Source organism: Electrona antarctica (genome assembly GCF_951216825.1).
Source record: "Electrona antarctica genome assembly, chromosome: 10".
Classification (NCBI taxonomy): domain Eukaryota; kingdom Metazoa; phylum Chordata; class Actinopteri; order Myctophiformes; family Myctophidae; genus Electrona; species Electrona antarctica.
In genome coordinates, this window is record NC_136791.1 from 10,687,676 (window position 1) to 10,708,377 (window position 20,702).

At 45.9% G+C, this 20,702-nt stretch overlaps 2 protein-coding genes across 5 annotated transcripts in view; both read right to left on the reverse strand.

Annotated features, from left to right (window-relative positions):
• ltbp1 (latent transforming growth factor beta binding protein 1) overlaps positions 1-1,770 on the reverse strand; it is a 123,128-nt gene extending 121,358 nt beyond the window's left edge. For all 4 annotated transcript variants that reach the window (XM_079512394.1, XM_079512393.1, XM_079512395.1 and 1 more), the window contains exon 1: positions 1,523-1,770. In XM_079512394.1, the coding sequence (XP_079368520.1) occupies positions 1,523-1,766 (244 nt within the window). In that variant the 5' untranslated portion in view covers positions 1,767-1,770. The remainder of the gene's footprint in view (positions 1-1,522) is intronic.
• Positions 1,771-16,829: 15,059 nt separating this feature from the next.
• The window catches only part of LOC306931539 (latent-transforming growth factor beta-binding protein 1-like), a gene marked incomplete at its 3' end in the record, with an annotated part of 67,011 nt that continues 63,138 nt past the window's right edge, over positions 16,830-20,702 (reverse strand). The window contains exon 6 of the mRNA XM_079512944.1: positions 16,830-16,841. Coding sequence (XP_079369070.1) covers positions 16,830-16,841 — 12 coding nt within the window. The remainder of the gene's footprint in view (positions 16,842-20,702) is intronic.

Below are 20,702 nucleotides of genomic sequence, written 5' to 3' on the forward strand. Positions count from 1 at the left end.
TGAAAACGGGACTCGGTGCTGATTGGTTGTTCGTTAGACCCACCCCCCCACCACCGATTCTCATTGGATAATACATTTTTCTACCGAAGAAATTATAGGTTCACAGTGCAACACCAGACCAAGAGATGCAGTCCACTCAGAGAGTGGGCGGGGTCTTTGGGCTGGATCCAGGCTAGCCTGGGACAGGTTAAGGCACTCCAGTTCTAGCCAGGGTCTCTGGAACAAACTGAGGAACACTCACCCAATACCAAGCACACGTACCGTATGATCCCCCGACAACGTGACAATCACGCTCTCACATCAAAGACACTTTCTCTGATTATCTGGCCTACAGTAGGTTAATGTATGTATAGGCAACTAGTAATAATAATAATATCTGGGATTTATATAGCGCTTTTCATGACACTCAAAGGCGCTTTACATGTGTTGGGGCCAGGGGGGGAACAAGAAAAAGGACAACTTTATTAGAAAAAAAACAATTATTAGAATAAAACCAATAAAACAGTGCATATAACAAGTTTTAAAAACACATCAGCTTGGAAATGCGATTGTGAACAGGTGGGTTTTTAGTGCAGATTTGAAGGTGGGAAGTGAGGGGGTATCTCTGATGTGTTTGGGGAGAGCGTTCCAGAGGGTAGGGGCGGCCACAGAGAAGGCCCTGTCGCCCCAGGTTTTTCGTTTGATCCTTTTAGGGACCTCAAGGAGGCCGGCGTCGTAGTCTATAATTAACCACACTAACCCTGGCGTCCCTATTTTGGCCTCTCAGAATAGGCCAAAACTTCCAATACTTTCCCAAATAAAAATAAAAAAGCGTACCATAGTCAATTTACAAGTTCAAAACATGTCCCATTGTGACACGGTGTGAGCTTGTAGATCGACTATTTTTTTGAGTGGTGTAAACCACTCCTACAACTGGCTTTGTTAGTTTGTCTGTCTGTCTGTTCGTACCAAAAAATGAGCATGGTTGCTATGGTCACCCAGTTCACACGGGTGTGATTTCATTACGTCAGACCACAGCTGATCAGTCTATATAAGACCTTACACCACTCAGTTCACACGGGTGTGATTTTTTTTTCTTTTCCTTGAATGAAGTACAGTAGATAGGGCTTAAGTGTTAACCATGACCATACTTAAATGCTTGTTATACGCATGAGATATTCTTGACAGACATAGAATCAACACACACACACACACACACACACACACACACACACACACACACACACACACACACACACACACACACACACACACACACACACACACACACACACACACACACACACACACACACACACACACACACACACACACACACACACACACACACACACACACACACACACACACACACACTTCCCCCACGCTCCAGACAGTGAGCCCACATACAATGGGATCCGCTTATAATTCCGACTGCATTAGTCGGAATAATAATAATGACGCTGAACCACATACAATAGCAGAAAAGAAGTGAGGGTGTTCTCGAGGACGAAGCCAAGATACTCAAGTCAAGATCACTCACCTACTCTGAAGTTGGGGGCGGTCAGGGTGTCGGTGGCGTGTCCGTTCTCGCTGATGATGGTGGTGGTGTTGCCCAGCTCACAGTTGTTGTGGCATCGACCTCCCGTGCAGGTCACCTTGCAGATGGTGGGTGTGAACACCACCTTGATCCTCCCAGTGTGGTTGCTCACTGTCGGCCGCACCACAGGCCCCAGCAGGAGGAGAAGCAGAGAGAGGAGGAAGAGTCTAGTTAGTCTCAGAGCCATTTGGGTTAAATCACTCATCTGGAGTCACAGGAACTGCAGAGACTCCCGTCAAAACAATAACAAAAAGGTTCTGCTGTGTGCTTTTCAGTGTTTTGTTTTGTTTTTTTATCTGGTGATGTCTCTCTCTCTCTCTCTCTCTCTCCTCTCTCCTCTCTCTCTCTCTCTCTCCCTCCCTCCCTCCCGCACGGCTTCTAAATCCGCCTGTGTCTCTGAAACACGAGGAGAGACGGATAAGAAATGCTGGGGGGGAGGCAAAGAGAGTTTCAGCAAACAAAAGTCTGGGATACACTCCAATTCCTCATCAAAAGTCAAGCTCTCTGAAAGGTGGGTGCTGGCACATCACAATGCAATGCTTTATTTCGGTCAGTGGGTATGGGAGCTCAAGCTTCTGTGCCTCGTCTTTTTTTCTTTTTTAGTTTCTTCCCCTTCTTTTCGTCTTTTAACTCCTGCGTTCCACACGGCACACTCTTCAAAGACTCTGGCAACCTAACACTACACGTGTTTGTTTCATAAAAAGGCAAAAATCCTTCCAATTTGTCCACCCTGAGGTCACCTCTTCATTCCACAGTGCAGGGATGAAGTCACGGCTGCCCTGGGAGAGAAACCTGTCCTGTGTGTCTGTCTGTCTACCCATCCGTCCGCCTACTATCGCCCATCCTCCCAGTGCTCCCTCCTCCCTCACCACCAAACCCAGCGCTGCACAAGTGACAGGGTATGAGGGGGGGGGGGGGAGAGAGAGAGAGAGAGAGAGAGAGAGAGAGAGAGAGAGAGAGAGAGAGAGTAAGAGAGAGAGAGAGAGAAAGAGAGGAGTGTGAGTAAGAGAGGAGTGTCAACCACAAACATCTGTCCCAGGTCTCAGACTGTCCTGAACCACCTCTTTCTACCTACAGTATATCGCCACTATCATGTATGGCCAAAACATGAACACCTCTTAAGCCTCTAAGAGGTGCCCTTTCACTGCCCTATATATTTTGTCGTTATGACAAATAGCGTAAAATAGTATACGTTTAATTACGTTTAATTACATGCCCAACGAACAAGAACGACAAACAAAACATTGTGTTTCAATGGATCCAGTGAGTTATGAGTCATGTGATTTAGTCTCAAGCTCCAATACTTTTCGTTTGTTAAATATTTGTAAAACCCACAGACCGACAAAGTGTAACCAATGAAACTAATTTAATGGAAGAGAGAGAGGGAGGGAGGGGGTATGGAGATACATTTTTTCCATCCAACAGCGACGGTATGACATCAACAACAGCTTTTTATAAAACCTCTCGTCAGATTATACCTCTTGCGTTTTCTCCGTTTACTCCACTGTGTGTCACAACTGTTTACTACTATTGGATCTTTTAATGCTCCGAGACCGCCTCTCTGGTTCTTGGCAACCCAGTGTCAGGTCTAAAAACCTCCCCCATAAACCCCAGACTCCTGTGCTGGATGCTCTGTCTGCGGCCGTCCGTTGTTCACACCAGACGGGCAGGAGGGGAGACGCGGGGAGACGCGAGGAGCGCGGCCAGGGAGACGCGAGGAGCGCGGCCAGGGAGACGCGAGGAACGCGGCCAAGCAGCGAGCAGAGAGAGGGTTGTTTTCTGAACCCGAGAGGGCCGGCGAAAACCACTGGATTAGAGGTTTTAGGCTGCCTAAATATTTGCCATAAGGTGAAAGTAGATGTCGAGATTATGATATAGTGGTTTAACTCCAAATGCTAATAGAGAGTTGGCTAAAAATATCCTGCCAGTATTATACCTATCATTTATATACTTGCACACGCACACGCACGCCACGCCACGCACGCACGATAAGTAGATGAGTAGATTAATTTCATAAGACCTTACAGTACTAGATGTATCCTCTAAGACCGTACAATAGGCAATACTGTGATTGGCTGAGATGGGAGGAAAAGGAGCGCTTGTTTTGCTCCACATGATTATGAAGTGTCTCAGGTGACGCACTCTTCGACGCTTGCGGCCATAGACTGCTTGCTCGCCGGGGGGCACTGGCTCACCTATCGGCTTACTCCAGTTAACTGATTTAAGGACGTTGAGGTAACACAAACAAATGTTCCTTTGCCTCATCCCTCCTGGGATAAACATCATAGCCTACAGTAGAAGTATCTTTTAAGACCCTGGTAAATGTATCACAGCAGATGTATCTTTTAAGACCCTGGTAAATGTATCACAGCAGATGTATCTTTTAAGACCCTGGTAAATGGATCACAGCAGATGTATCTTTTAAGACCCTGGTAAATGTATCACAGTAGATGTATATTTTAAGACGCTGGTAAATGTATCACAGCAGATGTATCTTTTAAGACCCTGGTAAATGTATCAGAGCAGAAGTATCTTTTAAGACGCTGGTAAATGTATCACAGCAGATGTATCTATTAAGACCCTGGTAAATGTATCACAGCAGATGTATCTATTAAGACCCTGGTAAATGTATCACAGCAGATGTATCTTTTAAGACCCTGGTAAATGTATCACAGCAGATGTATCTTTTAAGACCCTGGTAAATGTATCACAGTAGATGTATCGCAACGCACTGTGAGCTTATAGATCTGATATTTTCAGTGTGTGACATGACACGACACCACCGTACTGTGCTGAGATACAAAGCAGGCTTTCTTTGTGTCTGCAAGTGCAGTGGTCCCAGAACCTTTTAGCTCGAGAACCAAAAGAGACACTTTCTGTCTCTCCGGGACTCCGGAACACGTCGCAATGCGATGTGTTGTGAGCTCTTAGATCTGCCGTGTGCACTGCTACTTAAAAATGTGGGTCTGCGTTCCAAACATGGGTTTTTTCAAACCCAGTGTTTGGGCCACCACAACGTCCAGATGGTGTTAGACTGTGGTGTTAAACTTCTGTGGCTCACGGGGGGGAAGATTGACCCTCAAACTCTAGTGTTTTCAGCATTTGAGTTTTGCAGCCCCAAAATCTTAATTTAAACCTTAATATTCTTCTAATTGACCATATTAAAGGACCACTTCACCACTTTTCAACCTATCTTCATATACTTGTCCTCACTAATAATCATGATAAAATCATTTTTTTCTACTCAGTCTGTGTCTCATAGGAGGACTGTGGGCAGTTCAGAAACCTGTCCACCAGTGACATCATCGATGGGGAATCCAAGCTATTAGAAACGGCAGGCTTTCTAGTCCTGAAAAGTTGCAATGCGAAAATGGAAGCCATCGTTCTCACGATAATAAAAATCTAAACATTTTTGTAAAAAGAATATTGTTTAAAAAGAAATCTGCCTAACGATGATGTCACTGGTGGACGGGTTTCTGAACTGCCCACAGCCCTCCTATGAGAAGCAGACTGAGTAGGAAGAAATGGTGCCATTGTATCATGATTATTAGTGAGGACCAATTATATGAAGATGGGTTGAAAAGTGGTGGTCCTTTAACATTTTGCACTTACAGTACATCTCCGACTGTGATGTAAAAGCACATATAATGTTACCATGTTAATACGGCCAATGCTAATGCCTTTGAGGCCTTTTGGGTTCAGGATTGTGTCACATAGGATCAAATCAGTCTGAAAGTAGTTTAGGTTCAGAGTGTGTGTGTGGGGGTGGGGGGGGGGGGGTAGGTCAACCTGGGGGATTCTATAGCTCTTTTCCTCGATAGAAGTCAATATACCGTATGTTTGCTGACAGGTGGCATAGACATCGGGAGTGGTGGCGGGGGTGGCCTTCCTCAAACTCTCCACCACATGGAGATCTTGAGAGGAATACGCAGCTCTTTCTGACAGCTCTTCCCCGAGCACCATGTTCTACACAACCCTTAACTACTTTGACACGGCTCTGAGCAGTGAGTCCCCGGCCACAGCAGTGATAAAACATGTCCGCCTGAAACCTCTCTGAAAACCTCCCTCCCTTTTCCAACTCGCTGTCTTCGTTCGTCGCTGTAAGCGCACTGGACCATTTTGCCAGGCGGTGCCGTCGGGGCCATGCTGTGGTTCTGCCCAGCATATGGAGAGGGGGAGCGTCGCAGACGGAACACAGACATCAATCAACATGGAGGAGCGGCCCCGCCAGGGGACGCTATAGCTCATACATGAGCAACTGGCGGGCCGAGGGCCACATGCGGGTCACTGGCGGCCCGGGGGCCACATGCGGGTCACTGGCGGCCCGGGGGCCACATGCGGGTCACTTAACCCATTTTGACCTGAGATCAGATTCTAAAAATGTCTTCTACATCGACAGTTTTCTGAAAAAGTTATGTTTCTATGTCAGTCGTTCTTCGATTTAAAAAAAATAGCAGACCTACAAGCTCGTAGCGAGATCGAGCTTGTAGATCTGCTATTTTTCAATAGCTAAAGCATAACATAATGCTAACACCAAAAGGGGTTCCCGCCCAAAATGGGTTAATGTGGCCCGCAGGTTATTATCTGAATATTTATATAGTATTTAATTCAGCTGTTACAATTCCAAACATGCAAACATGACCCGCTTTAATTACTTTGTCTATATTAGTAGCTGAATGACTAGCATTAGAATTGTCCAATGTTTGCATTTAAGTTCATAAAGTTAACATAAGTATAACTAAATGCATTTGAAAGTATAAAAGATCACACCCGTGTGAACTGAGTGGTGCAAATCCCCCCCCCCCCCCCTCTCTCTCTCATTAGCAGGCAACAGTGCAGCACTATCTCTCTCTCTCTGTTTCTGGCACAACAGCGCCACTTTTGGTACTCATTGGTACTGGTGCTCACAAACATGAACACACGGTTGAACACAGACATTGCTGTTCCTTGGAGTGTTTGCACCACTCAAAAATAATAAAATAAACCAGGATTTCAATTCAAATATAGCTGTGAAAGCAATAAGGTACACCCGCACACTGTGTATCTGCTCGGCACAAGAGTACTGTCTTATTTAATGAAGAAACGTTTCGGTCCCTCCGGACCTTCCTCGGTCCCTCCGGAGGGACCGAAACGTTGCTTCAGACAATACGCCGAGCAGATACACAGTGTGCGGGTGTACCTTATTGCTTTCATTGATGTCCACTGGCCTACGCACCTGTGCTTACGCCTGATTGCTAGGTGTGCGAAAGTTTTCTCCTACAATTCAAATATAGCAAAAATAGCAGCTCTACAAGCTCAAAACGTGTCGCAGTGTGTGGAACTATAGTGGCCCTCTCCATCTTCAAAGTTGCTGCTCACCCCTGCTATAGCTGGTGCTGGAGGGACGGACTGGGAAACGTCTTGAAACGTCTTGAAACGTCTTGGAGGGGAGGTTCGGGGTGGATGAAGACAGCTGAACTTTAGAAAACAGGGGGGTTTTTCTTGGGCTTTCCGGTGACCCTTGAGAGGTTCGAGTCCCGGTGCAAACATGTCGGAGGTTCCACAGTGGTAGTAGCGCAGATAAATGGACCAAGCGTAGTGTCTCTGGTTGTTTGGTCTGTGTGGGAGAGCTGAGGGGCGGCCGAGGTATAAAGAAGAGAAGGCATAGTGGATTCCCCAGATGTGAGGCACCATAGCTCGCTGCTGACAGGCCAGTCTGTCGTGTGGGACAGAGTTGACAGGAATTTCTGCGGGCTCGCTGATTTGAGGAGTGCAAACATTCTCGGCAGTCAGTCTGTCTGCTAGCTACGCTCACCAAGCAGGGTCTGTTGTCTGTCTGTCTGTCTGTCTGATAGCTACGCTCACCAAGCAGGGTCTGTTGTCTGTCAGTCTGTCTGATAGTTACGCTCACCAAGCAGGGTCTGTTGTCTGTCTGTCTGTCTGTCTGATAGCTACGCTCACCAAGCAGGGTCTGTTGTCTGTCTGTCTGTCTGTCTGATAGTTACGCTCACCAAGCAGGGTCTGTTGTCTGTCTGTCTGTCTGCTAGCTACGCTCACCAAGCAGGGTCTGTTGTCTGTCTGTCTGTCTGATAGTTACCCTCACCAAGCAGGGCATCATCACGACACCGACTGCTCTGCAGCATGCTGGGATCAAACCAACAGTGACATCCTCTATAATTTAGGCTTGGGCACTATATCCTCTACTAGCTGGACTGTAATGTAATCTTTCTACAGAGTAGCAGGGGTCATCAATGTGTCTTAATGTGTCTACAGAGTAGCAGGGGTCATCAATGTGTCTTAATGTGTCTACAGAGTAGCAGGGGTCATCAATGTGTCTTAATGTGTCTACAGAGTAGCAGGGGTCATCAATGTGTCTTAATGTGTCTACAGAGTAGCAGGGGTCATCAATGTGTCTTAATGTGTCCGTGGCCAGGTTTGCATCTAATACGATGTTCTTATTTTGGTCAAATACCCAATTACTGAATGTCAGTCTCCAGGTTCTCCTCAGAATATGCATGACACTGATTAGGAGTCCACTAGGACAGTGGTTCTCTGTTTATTGCGTATTACATTGCCAGGGTAACGCACAACGGCAATATTCTGACAAGCACAACGTGTCCCGGCCGAGCTGCACATTTGATAAATTGCGGCGTGACGTTTCATTTTCAATGATCCCCTTAACTCTGAGAGAGCACAAATAGACCCAAATGGACCCATAGGGTGCATTTGGTTCCATTCGTGGCACTCTCAGAGTTACAAACCTATAACATCATTTAAGGCGATTAAGCTGGTAATATTATTGTACTATTATTGGATCCGGTTCCTCTGGTTCCGGATCCCAACCCTAATTGTTTTGCATTGTGAGTTGGTAGAATAGCTATTTTTGGAGGGGCGCTAGCCCCTCTATGTCCAGCTTTGAGTGTTTGTGGTGCAACTCTGTGTGGGGGTCCCCGGGGGGTCCCCGGAAGTTCCAGCCGCCCCACGTCCGAAACGGTAGAGAAATGAGAGTTACCATGTGGGAGTCCCCGGGGAGTCCCCGGAACATTCAGACCCCCAAACATTTATGACAAAAGTAAGGACGCAAATTGTGATTGGCCAGAATGAGATGATGTATGATGATAAGAGCGCCCCTCACTTCACATGGGTGTGATTTTTTTATTTGCTTTGAATGTCATATAATGAAGTATAAAATATAATGACAAATGCAGGCATCGAGCCAAAATATGGACACCAGCTGGTTGAAAGTGGTGAATTAATGTCTCTCTAGCCAAATTCCAAGACCCAAAATCTCGGCCTCTCGCTCACTCACACTCTGTCACTCTGCTGAAATATGTGACAATCATGTACTGTAGACTGTAGAAATCGTTGTTTGTTTATTAGCAGAGTTCAACCTAGCCACATTTAAAGACCTCCATGTAAGTTGTGTGAAGTCCACAAGATGGCCACATATTTCGGCAGGTCACCAATTTCACCATATCACTGCCCTGAGATTTTGTGTATTGGAATTAGGCTAGAAGTGTTTTTGCTACAGTACATGCAACATTAGTCCTGTTTCTCTCGTCTTCCTATTAAGACTCCGCCCCTCCCAAACCCCCAGCCTGCAATCAGTTATGTCTAGGCATTTCCATGGCGGTTACCTCCTGCTAGCGGAATCAAAGTGGACCGGGGGAGTTATTTGTAGCTCTGGGTCACTGTGGCGTGGTCTGGGTCTGTTTGAGAAAACAGCAGCGCAGCCACAATGGGCCCTGAGAGAGAACGGAGAACGGTACACAGACATGCTCCCTGGGACCTGAAGAGACTTTATGTCTGTAGACCTCTCCATTAATAACCCCCAAAACGTCCACAGTGAGGGCAGAACCACTCAGTTCCAAAGTCTGCACATTCATCGAAAAACATTTACTTAGGAACGGACGTGCACTGATAAATCTGACGTTGGAATCGGGGCTTGTAATTACCACTAGCCACCAGCCAGTTACTGGCCACTAGCCACCAGCCAGTTACTGGCCACTAGCCACCAGCCAGTTACTGGCTGGCGGCTAATAAAATGGTAAATGGTAAATGGTGCATTTATATAGCGCCTTTATCCAAGGCGCTTTACATAGATTGTGCATTACATTCACCCATTCACACACACATTCATACACCGATTGCGGCGGAAGCCATGCAAGGTACCAACCAGCACATCGGGAGCAATTTGGGGTTCAGTGTCTTGCCCAAGGACACTTCGACATGTAGACAGGAGGAGCCGGGATTCGAACCGCCGACCCATGGATCATTGGACGACCTGCTCTACCTCCTGAGCCACAGTCGCCTCTAATAATCTGCACAACGTTACGTTAGTAATTTTGGCAGGCAGCCAACGAACTGTAGAAGGTTTTCAGAACCTTTGAAGCTGCTACTAGTTACTACTGCGCACTGGTTGGAATCACATTCTTTGCAAACGAAGCCCAGTCACGGAAAACAAAGTGCCATATTGCTTGAGGGTGCATGGGGAGGGAATATGCAGCTTATCACCTGCGTAACCATAAATACAGCACATATCATGAAAAAGGGGAAGTAATGAATAGAGGGTATGCGCGTGACATCATCATCAAACCAGGAAGTTATGCAGGAATGCCTAATGAGAAATGAAAAACTACTTTCTGGCCTTGGCAGCCCATGAATCCAAACAGAAAAGTCCTATCTGATTTCATTAAACAACATTTAACAATGTTTAAACCATTTTGGGCGGGAACCCCTTTTGGTGTTAGCATTATGTTATGCTTTAGCTATTGAAAAATAGCAGATCTACAAGCTCATAGCGCGCCACCGAGTGGCGCGCTACGAGATTGTAGGTCTGCTATTGTAGATATTAGGTCTGCTATTGTAGATTGTAGGTCTGCTATTGTAGATTGTAGGTCTGCTATTTTTGAAAAATTGAAGAACGACTGACATAGAAACATAGCTTTTTCAGAAAACTGTCAGGATGTAGAAGACATTTTTAGATGTGATCTCAGGCCTAAATGGGTTAACTCACTTTGCCTATTGCTTTGCCACTCGATTTGCCACTCGATGTGCCATTCACTTTAAGCATGCGCATATACCCCGCTATTGAAAATCTCAGAGTCAATCCACCGGCAGGCCGCCGGCTGAGGCCTATTCATGGCTTTGAGTCACAGAAGCCATTTAACCATTCGGATGCGCTGTACACAGTAAATGGAAGATAATTCGTCTTCCGCGGCGAGGGTTATTGAGCGGGTGAGAGCCTTAAACGGGGGTTAGATAACAGGTATTCAGAGGCTGCACCGCAGTCGGCCTCCTGCTATTCATATCCATGCGAGCCACTTGTTCCATCAATTGAGGGCTTCTTCATTGGATGACACTGTTTATCGTCTTCACTCTGTCATTTCATTCCTTCTTTTTCTCCCCTCTGTCTCGCTCTTACACACACGCACGCACGCACGCACGCACGCACGCACGCACGCACGCACGCACGCACGCACGCACGCACGCACGCACGCACGCACAGGCTTTATCTGAAATTGCCCTCTGAAAATGAGGCTAATAATTCATTTTCGACAGGCCCGCGCAGCAGGTAATGCTTAAGTCTTTATGCCATTACCGCTGGGGCTGCAATTTGAACAAATCCAATTGCTGCCCGAACTTCAAGCTTCACATTCTCTCCACACCCTTGCAGCATTACAGCAGATGTGATGTGGTGTGTGTATGTGTGTGTGTGCGCGCACACGCACGTGTGTGTGTGTGTGTGTGTGTGTGTGTGTGTGCACAGCGCGTGCGTGCGTGCGTGCGTGCGTGCGTGCATACGTGCGTGCATACGTGCGTGCATACGTGCGTGCGAGAGCATTTGGAGTGGGGTGGGAGGTTGCCTGTGAGGAACAATTACCCACTTCTTTATCCATTGTCATGGTAGACCAAGTGAAGGAAAAGGGGATCGGAATGGATTTAACATGCACAGCAAAGTCTGTCCGGAGGCAACGGAGCCAAAATGTAACATATGTTCATGGAAGGAAGGGGGGGGGGGGGGGGGGGGGTACTTCTTATCATCATACCACCAACTTTGCTTTGGTTCCACACTTATCCCCATCTCTCTGAAACCATAACTCAGGATGATCTGAATCTGCTCGCTGCTCTAGTTGGACAGATGTAGAAATGTTTTTGTTTTTATTTGCCTATACCAGGAACTTTGTTGAGGAGTGTTTAACAAACAAACTTCTGTGTCTCCAAACCACCCCCACGCACTCACGTGCACACGCACATACGTACGCACGCACACACGCACAGGGATAACAACGGCACAACCTGCCCTCCATGCCTCCCCCTAATTAACCAGCAGGTGTTTCTCTTTCATTCTGTTGATGTGAGAGCACTGAGCATACAACAGGACAGAGACGTTTCAATGGAAGCTGCATGATTGCATGTGCTGCTGTCTCCATGTGATGTTATACTGTACGTGTGTTGTGTGTGTGTGTGCGCGTGCGTGCGTGCGTGCGTGCGTGCGCGCGCGTGTGCGTGTGCATGTGTGTGTGTGTGGGGCTGTGTGTGTGTGTGCGTGCGCGTGTGGCGAGGCGACGCGCCATGCTGTGGCACGGCGCTGAAGTCTCCCTGGCTCGCATGTATGTAATGTGAGAAAGGGGTTGCCGCCCTAGCCCACAGTGTTAAAATAATGACAGGCTGGCATTAGAGTAGCGCAGCCACTGCCGTGTCTGTTTGGCAGTGATTAATGGTCGGCGGCGATCAATCAAGCAGCCCTGAAAAGAACAAACAGCCACTGGTTTAATTGGCTCCCTCTGAATCCGTCGACACTGGCCAATGTCAAAGCTCACGGCCGTTCGGCGCGAAGACAGCACAATGGCAGGGGAGAGAGAGCGTGTGAGACTGTGCGTGTGTGTGTGTGTGTGTGTGTGTGTGTGTGTGTGTGTGTGTGTGTGTGTGTGTGTGTGTGTGTGTGTGTGTGTGTGTGTGTGTGTGAGAGACGAGAAAGAAAAGAGATTGAGAGAGAGAACAGACGGACATACAGACAGATGGAGAGATATACGAAAAATGGTGAAAGGGAAGGAGGGGAAAGCAGGAAAGTGAAACTTTCCAGAACTAACAGCAGATTAGTTGTCCCAGACTCTAACTCTCCTCCCCCCCCCCCCCCCACGTCTTCCCTATACTACTCTCTCCTTTCCACTTTTTATATATACTTTATTGAAAATTATTCAGGGTTTTTACAATGTATACATATATTACAAAGTACAAAAAAAATCTATCAAGGCATTTCAATACAAAAGGGTTTCTTCTCTTCCTTTTTTTTTTTTTTTTCAAAGTTACATACATACAAATTCAGAAACAAATACTTAGATCAGCACCGAGTGTGTGGTTCTGAAGGTGCTGCCATGCGCCAACAGACACCATGCTTTGGTGCCATGTGTGTCTGTCCGCAAGCACATAACAACACCCCCAAAACCACACACTCAGTATAAACATTTAATTTTAAAAGTATAAACCGGAAACAGGAACAACAGACATCAGAACAGACATCTAGGCGCCAGAATGTGCGAGCAAACAGCACCATCCTTTGGTGCGATGTGTGTCTATCCGCACGCACACTCCAACGCCCAATGCCTAATGTCCTCCTTTCCCCGCGCCGGCCAGGGCCTGGGAGAGCTCAGGGATCTTAATATGGAGCCGACAACATTTTTATTTTAAGCAATTAAAATCATTTTCGGAATAACATCTTTAACACGTCTGGGGACTTCGCCTGGCAGGTAGGTTTGACGTTTGGCAACGTCCTGGAATGCCTTCAGAGTTATAAAATCATCACTTAGTAAATATGAGCTGATGTGGGGAACAGTGGCTTTGACTCTTAACTGGGTTCAGTTCACTCCTAGAAGAACTCCGACAGAATGCTTCTCGGCTTTGTTTGGCATCCACTTTCTAAGGAACGAGGTTCTGAAAACACACCTGCGCCTGAGCTCATTAAAGAGATAACTTGACATTTGGATTCGGTGTTGTTTTTCCGAACCAGGTTCATCGTTGACTTGTCAACTAGTGTGAAAACATTCTGCTTGAGCTTCTCGGCTAACAGAAAAATAACTTATTGACCTAGTGGCCTGGGAGGGGGGGGGGGGGGGGGGGCAGAGCCCCTGGATGTCCCAGGTTGGATTACAGGCCAGGCCAGCGATGTTTCGATGCGTGTCCCTAAGCAAGACTCCTAGTAGTTATAGGATGGGTAAATGCAGAGACCAAATTTCACGTGACGGTAAGTGCAAATATACAGTGACAAAAAAGCACCCCACAAGTAGTGGGGACTATTCTATTGTATATTCTATTCCATTAGGCACCTAAATGACGGTCAACACGCTTACTTGGAGATTATTTCAATTATGAGTGCTAGCAATGGCTAAAATATGTTTTGATGCGTTTTACAAAGGCTAGCTGAGATTTTTCTGAAGGCGTTGGCAAGTGTTATGTCAGACTTTTGCATGTCCTCCTCACAAAACTATGCACATCAAAAGTTGCCCCTTTAACCACATGAACGCTAGCATCCCTAAGTTGTCATAATAGGTTTACATTCGGGCAAAAACAGCCGACCTACAATCTGTGAGCTTGGAGATCGTCTCTTTTCAGTTAAGAGATTTGGTGAGAGAGAGGGGGCGTATATACAGTAGGGTTTAAGTGGTACTCACCGTGGATGGGGTTGTGGCTCACGGTGAAAGGGATGGGCCTCTCAGGCTGTGGCTGGAGATGGGTCTGGGTGCGTGTGGTGTGTGAGTGGTAATATTTGGGCTTTAGGACATACTGCTGGTTCTGACCGGGATGTATTGGTATGGGTCGAATCCTGGAAAGGAAACAAGGAACGTTTACAATGCAGGCATTTAGCTGATATTTCTTACACTAAATACTAAACAGAAATTGTTATACTGTACAGTACAGTGTGACGAATACACAAAGACAAAATATCAGCATGATGTTATCCATGACTTTGCATTCACTTAAAGGACCACTTCACCACTTTTCAACCTTCATATACTAGGTCCTCACTAATAATCATGAAAAAATGGCGCATTTTTTTTCAAATCTAAATATTTTTGTAAAGAAATCTTGTTTAAAAAAAAATCTGCCTAATGATGTCACTGGAAGACGGTTTCTAAACTGCCCACAGCCGTATATGAGACACAGACTGAGTAGAAAAAAATCGTGCCACCTATTATATGAAGATAGGTTGAAAAGTGGTGAAGTGGTCATTTAATTGCCAAAGTAAAGTGAACATAATTAAGAGAAGGTGCTTTCACACAGGTCTGGTCCCTTAGACAATTGAGTAATTAACATCCTAACATGCTTTGTGAAGAGTCGCGTAAAAATCCTGGGCACACAATTACAGTTAGAGCGGAACCATTAACTACTAATAGATGATTAGCACATGCAAATCGATTGTGAACTATATGTATTGGCATGAGGAGGTAGAGAGAAGGAGAAACACAAAGTAACTCTAGAACTAGCTGTGTAACTTTTAATGAACAAAGTTTTAATGAATCCACACAAATTAAGTTTAGGTGTGGGTTTAATTAATTAAATGTAGTTAAAGGGGAAAACCACCCATTTTCAACATTTTACTATGTCATTATAGTATATATATAAAACATAAATGGTATGTGAAAAGAAATTAGTGTGGAGGTGCTTTTGTGGCCTACTGGCATTGTGCACAAGACATGTGGCACTTGTCCAGAGGTTTGTGAGATTAGCTCCAGACACGCAGACTGACCCACCCTCTAACTGACAGCTTGTCTCTCGCAGAGCCGTGTCATACAATTGTTAAGAGCCGTGTCATACAATTGTTAACCCATTCTGAACGGGAACCCCTTTTGGTGTTTTAACTAAGCATTATGTTATACTTTAGCTATTGAAAAATATCAGATCTTGTAGGTCTGATATTTTTGAAAAATCGTGAAAATGTGGCACAAATCTTTGAATATATATTCTTTCAGAGCGAACTTTTTATTTTATTTCGGCGTCAGGCCTAAATGGGTTAATTAATTATCATCAATCCTCGGCTGGGAATACTAAAATGGAATTATGGTGGATTCACACACTATTACATCACCGTCACTCCAGAGTGTATTATACTGTAGTGGTGTCAACCCGTATCTGTTACACCAGCATTACACAGTCTTTATTGTGTGACATGGTTGATTACAGGGAGAGGGAGTGCACAGTGTTGTAGGTGCTGACCACGGTAGATATTACAGGGAGAGGGAGAGCACAGTGTTGTAGGTGCTGACCACGGTAGATATTACAGGGAGAGGGAGTGCACAGTGTTGTAGGTGCTGACCACGGTAGATATTACAGGGAGAGGGAGAGCACAGTGTTGTAGGTGCTGACCACGGTAGATATTACAGGGAGAGGGAGTGCACAGTGTTGTAGGTGCTGACCACGGTAGATATTACAGGGAGAGGGAGTGCACAGTGTTGTAGGTACTGACCACGGTAGAGTGACATGGTTGATTACAGGGAGAGGGAGTGCACAGTGTTGTAGGTGCTGACCACGGTAGAGTGACATGGTTGATTACAGGGAGAGGGAGTGCACAGTGTTGTAGGTGCTGACCACGGTAGAGTGACATGGTTGATTACAGGGAGAGGGAGTGCACAGTGTTGTAGGTGCTGACCACGGTAGATATACTGTAAGAGGGAGTGCACAGTGTTGTAGGTGCTGACCACGGTAGAGTGACATGGTTGATTACAGGGAGAGGCAGTGCACAGTGTTGTAGGTGCTGACCACGGTAGATATACTGTACATGTTTAGGAGGAGGCTACAGCCCGTAGCCGCCATGCAAAAACGTATCGATTCAAATATACACCAACACCAACATTACCACAGGAGGCCTTCCTCAGGGTTTCAATAAATACATGTGTTTTTACATCGTGGCTAATACGAGCTGTGGAGCCTCCTCCTAAACGGGAATGGGGAATTGTCATAACAACCTAGAATCGGGAGACATTTCTACATGGAGAAAAAGATAAAGACAAAATAAAGGATGCGGCTGAAAGGACTTTAACTGAGGATGAGGTTGCAACAAACTTTCCAAAACCAGCTTGCTGTACAGTCTCTACCGTACAGTCTCTACCATACACCCTGCTAAGCCTCACTCAGTCCAAATGAAAAGGGACTTGTTTATACTGTACCACAGGAAGAAAAGTCTGGTCATTTTGGTGTCGGGACAATTGAGCGATATTGCTTGAGACAGCGCTCGTACGAATTGTTTTTCATACTGCATAATCATATCAAACCGTCAGCCGCCACACTGGAAAACCACAAAGACAGGTTTGGGTCACAGGCAATGGAGGACAACGGATGGAAATAAAGTTCCTTTGAGAGGGACAGAGAAAGAGAGAGAGAGAGAGAGAGAGAGAGAGAGAGAGAGAGAGAGAGAGAGAGAGAGAGAGAGAGCAAAAGGAGAGAGAGGGACAATATGGGTGGCGCTGAGAGCCGTTGCTAAATGGTTTAAAGGAGCAAGGGGCAGAGTGACAACAGTGGTGCTTATCAGAGAGCTCTGCAGAGCGAGGCCGGAGCCCCTGGTTAGACAAAGAGCAGATGAGAAGTCAGAACACTGCCATTCAATTCAATCTTATTTCAGCTCACTGCTGGCTAAGAGGCTTTCTTCAGCTGCTGACTGTTGTGTGCACGCAGTGATAAGAACTGAACTAACGTGCGTCCGTTCGTTCTTGCGCGCGCGCACACACGCACGCACGCACACACGCAAACACACAGGTCTCAGTGGACCACCCCTTGTTGTGGTCCCCTGACTTCCCTCCCTCCCAGTGTGTACAGTGCGTTCCCCCATGCGGCTCTGTAGTCCCTGCAGTAATAATTACACCTGGGTCCTCCTGACCTGAAGCCAGCATGCCAGTGGGTTCCCTCCTCACTACAGCCTTTGGACATTATTCAGAGAAAGACAGAAAGAACCGAGAGAAGGTTCAGGGCTGAGAACAAGAAGTCAGTTGACAAAAGCCAAGTTGGTGTCAAAGGCTGCACGTCCTTTTTCCATCTCTATTCCAAGTCCTATCCTCCTCTCGTCAGGCACACACTCGGACACAGTTTAAAGCCCTGCCGTTATCTTGCCACGGTGAGCTTGTAGATGGGCTATTTTTGGTGCACGACACCAACGCACAACTAAGTAAAACTCCCGCTTTAGACGGAGGGACTTAACCCATTTTGACCTGAGATCAGATTCTAAAAATGTCTTCTACATCCTGACAGTTTTCTGAAAAAGCTATGTTTCTATGTCAGTGGTTCTTCGATTTTTCAAAAATAGCAGACCTACAAGCTCGTAGCGCGCCACTCGGTGGCGCGCTATGAGCTTGTAGATCTGCTATTTTTCAATAGCTAAAGCATAACATAATGCTAACACCAAAAGCGGTTCCCGCCCAAAATGGGTTGAACTGATGTAGATTATATCTTTGTTTGATCCCAAAGGGAACGCATGAGGGCACGACTCACACAAGGGTGGTCAGAATGAGCCAAGCAACAGCAACCTTATTTTCAAAATCTTTGGAAAATAGCAGATCTACAAGCTCACAATGTGTTGAATTGTAGATCGGCTATTTTCAAATGGCCAAAATGTATATAGAGTAGGACTCGTTTTGGAAGGTATCACTAGTCTGTTGGCTTGTGTCTCATATAAGATTATAACATTATGACACGAGCATGTGGTTATTAATTGTTTATTTGGAATGTACATGACATGAAGATTAATTAAGGTAATAATAATGTGGATCGCGTCGATAAGTAATGTAACGTGATCATGTACTCGTTCAGCTACAAATAGTGGCTCAGTATTGAAATGAGCTATTATTAGCCAAACCAGACCGGTGCCTGGCTGTAGATCACCGAGTCAGCAACGATGGAAGTTGGAGATCCATGGCCCACCCAGCTATGCAATACACGTTGTACCCGTGTCAGAGTACCCGTTCCACCCATCGGTCTGTCCCTTTTATGCCCATATATGGAGATTTCTGTATCCGTCTCTCTGTGTCCCTTTAATCCTATATATGGAGTTCTGTGTCAGGCATGCCCAAATATGGAGTGTTGTGATGTCGGAACAGGCCAGCTCCACATATGGACCCTGGGCAGGGGCCCTGTCCAGAGCCCGGACAGAGGCCGTTTTTGGCGGTTCTGGACAACTGTGGGTCCAACCGACTTGACACCGGGCACTGCACTCCCTGTGGGGGTGTGGAACGCGTGTGTCGAATTTGAATTCAGTGGGGTGAACGGTTCTCGAGTTACGTGCATTACAGCTGTACACACACACACACACACACACACACACACAGTCTCAGTGGACCACGTACGTACAGACTAGAGACATGGTGCATTTATAGATATATAGATAGTCTGTGAAAGCTTTGTTTTGTCTTATGGACAGTCCTTTACTTTTCAATAGTTGTTGTGCCCCCCAGACGTTACTGGCTACTAGACTAATTCTTCTAGAATATTGTATTGTGACATTATTGCAGGAAGTTATCATATCATTGCCAGCGGTATTTTCCCACACAGGGTCAGAAGAAGGGGATAAAAGCGATGGAATCTATGAACAGAGAATGGCCAATTGCCAGGCAAAGATAAATGAAAGGCAGGAAACAACATTGTGGCAAAGGGTATGGACACAAAGAGAACACAAACAAGTAGAGTACAGAGTGGATATACAAAGATAGAAGGGAAAAACCTGTGTAAAGTGAGGGGCTCTCTTATCATCATTATACATCATCTCAGAGAGATGAGAGATAGAAAGTATAGCCAGACAGATGGACAGAGTGTTAGATCGATCACTCTATCGATTGATAGATAAAATAGATAAAGGGCTATATTTTGCGCCACCCCTTAACCCTTATGCCTAAACTTTTTTGCCATTTTCACTATCTATCTATAAATTTAGCGGTCGCTCGCCCGCTGTCTATTTCGCTTGGTCGCTGTCTTTCATTCAGAATACTTCCTTAGCATAGAGCAAGACAGCTACAAACTACAACTTGCTTTGCACTTTGCAGCACAAAAAGCCAACCTCCGCGTTCACCGTTTAATAGCTTATATCTCCATGGGCAGCAGACGGGGAGCGGTTAGGGACCGTCTACAAAGTGCAACACCGAACGTGAAAATATTCAATAACTTCCATTTATAGGCAGAATATCACCACCAAATTTACATCACACATCAATGGTGTACTTATGATTGTACTACAGCATTTACTTGCAAAAGAAACATTTAATTAGCCTACTTTTGTGCCCAACCCAACTTCCCAAGACCATCTGTAAACAATTCCCTCCTATCAGTAATGTGATCTATTACATTGCATTACCCACACTGAACATCATTTGCTGTTCATATATTCACGGGTAAGGACTAGTTTTAAAAAACCTTTTAAAATAGCACCCTCTTTGCACCCTTGCCTGTCTATCTAATTTGCGGCTTCTGCCTAGCTGAAATGCCTGCCCGTTTTAACCCAATAAGAGGTCCATTCTACGAATGCCTTCGAAGTAAGTAATCTGAATCTCACACAAGATTTTTCAAAAATGTAAAAGAAATAGCAGATGCCGGTGAGCTTGTATATCTGCTATTTTTGAACGGCTGACGCAAAAATCAAAAATGACACAGATGCTTTCGCGGTTTGAATGGGTTAAGAAGCAAATTGCAGCTCTCAAGTCACATCGTAAGTCTCCTGTGAGAGCCATTAAAAAAAATCATCATACATCACATTCCGTGCTCAGCCAATCAAATCATCACAAATGTCATTCCGGCCAATCACTTTGGGCGTCTTCACTTTTCTTCCCGTACTTTTTTATCCTCAACATGTACTTTGCTCAGCCAATCAAATCATCGCTATGGGGTGATCAGCCAATCAAATCATCGTGCTTGTGTTCACACAAACAGACAAAGCTGGGCATAGGAGGGGCTAGCGAGGAACACAGGAGCCATGAGGCCCATAGGGCAGGAGCCTATCTCCTGTTTCTGTAGTGTGAGGCAGCTTGTACACCCCCTGGACATGACACTATATGTCGCAGGGACTTATCCCCAATCCAACCCTTGTTGCTGAGTGCCAAGCAGGGAGGCAACTGGGTCCCATTTTTCAGAGTCTTTGGTATGACCCGGTGGGGGATCAAACCCCGACCTC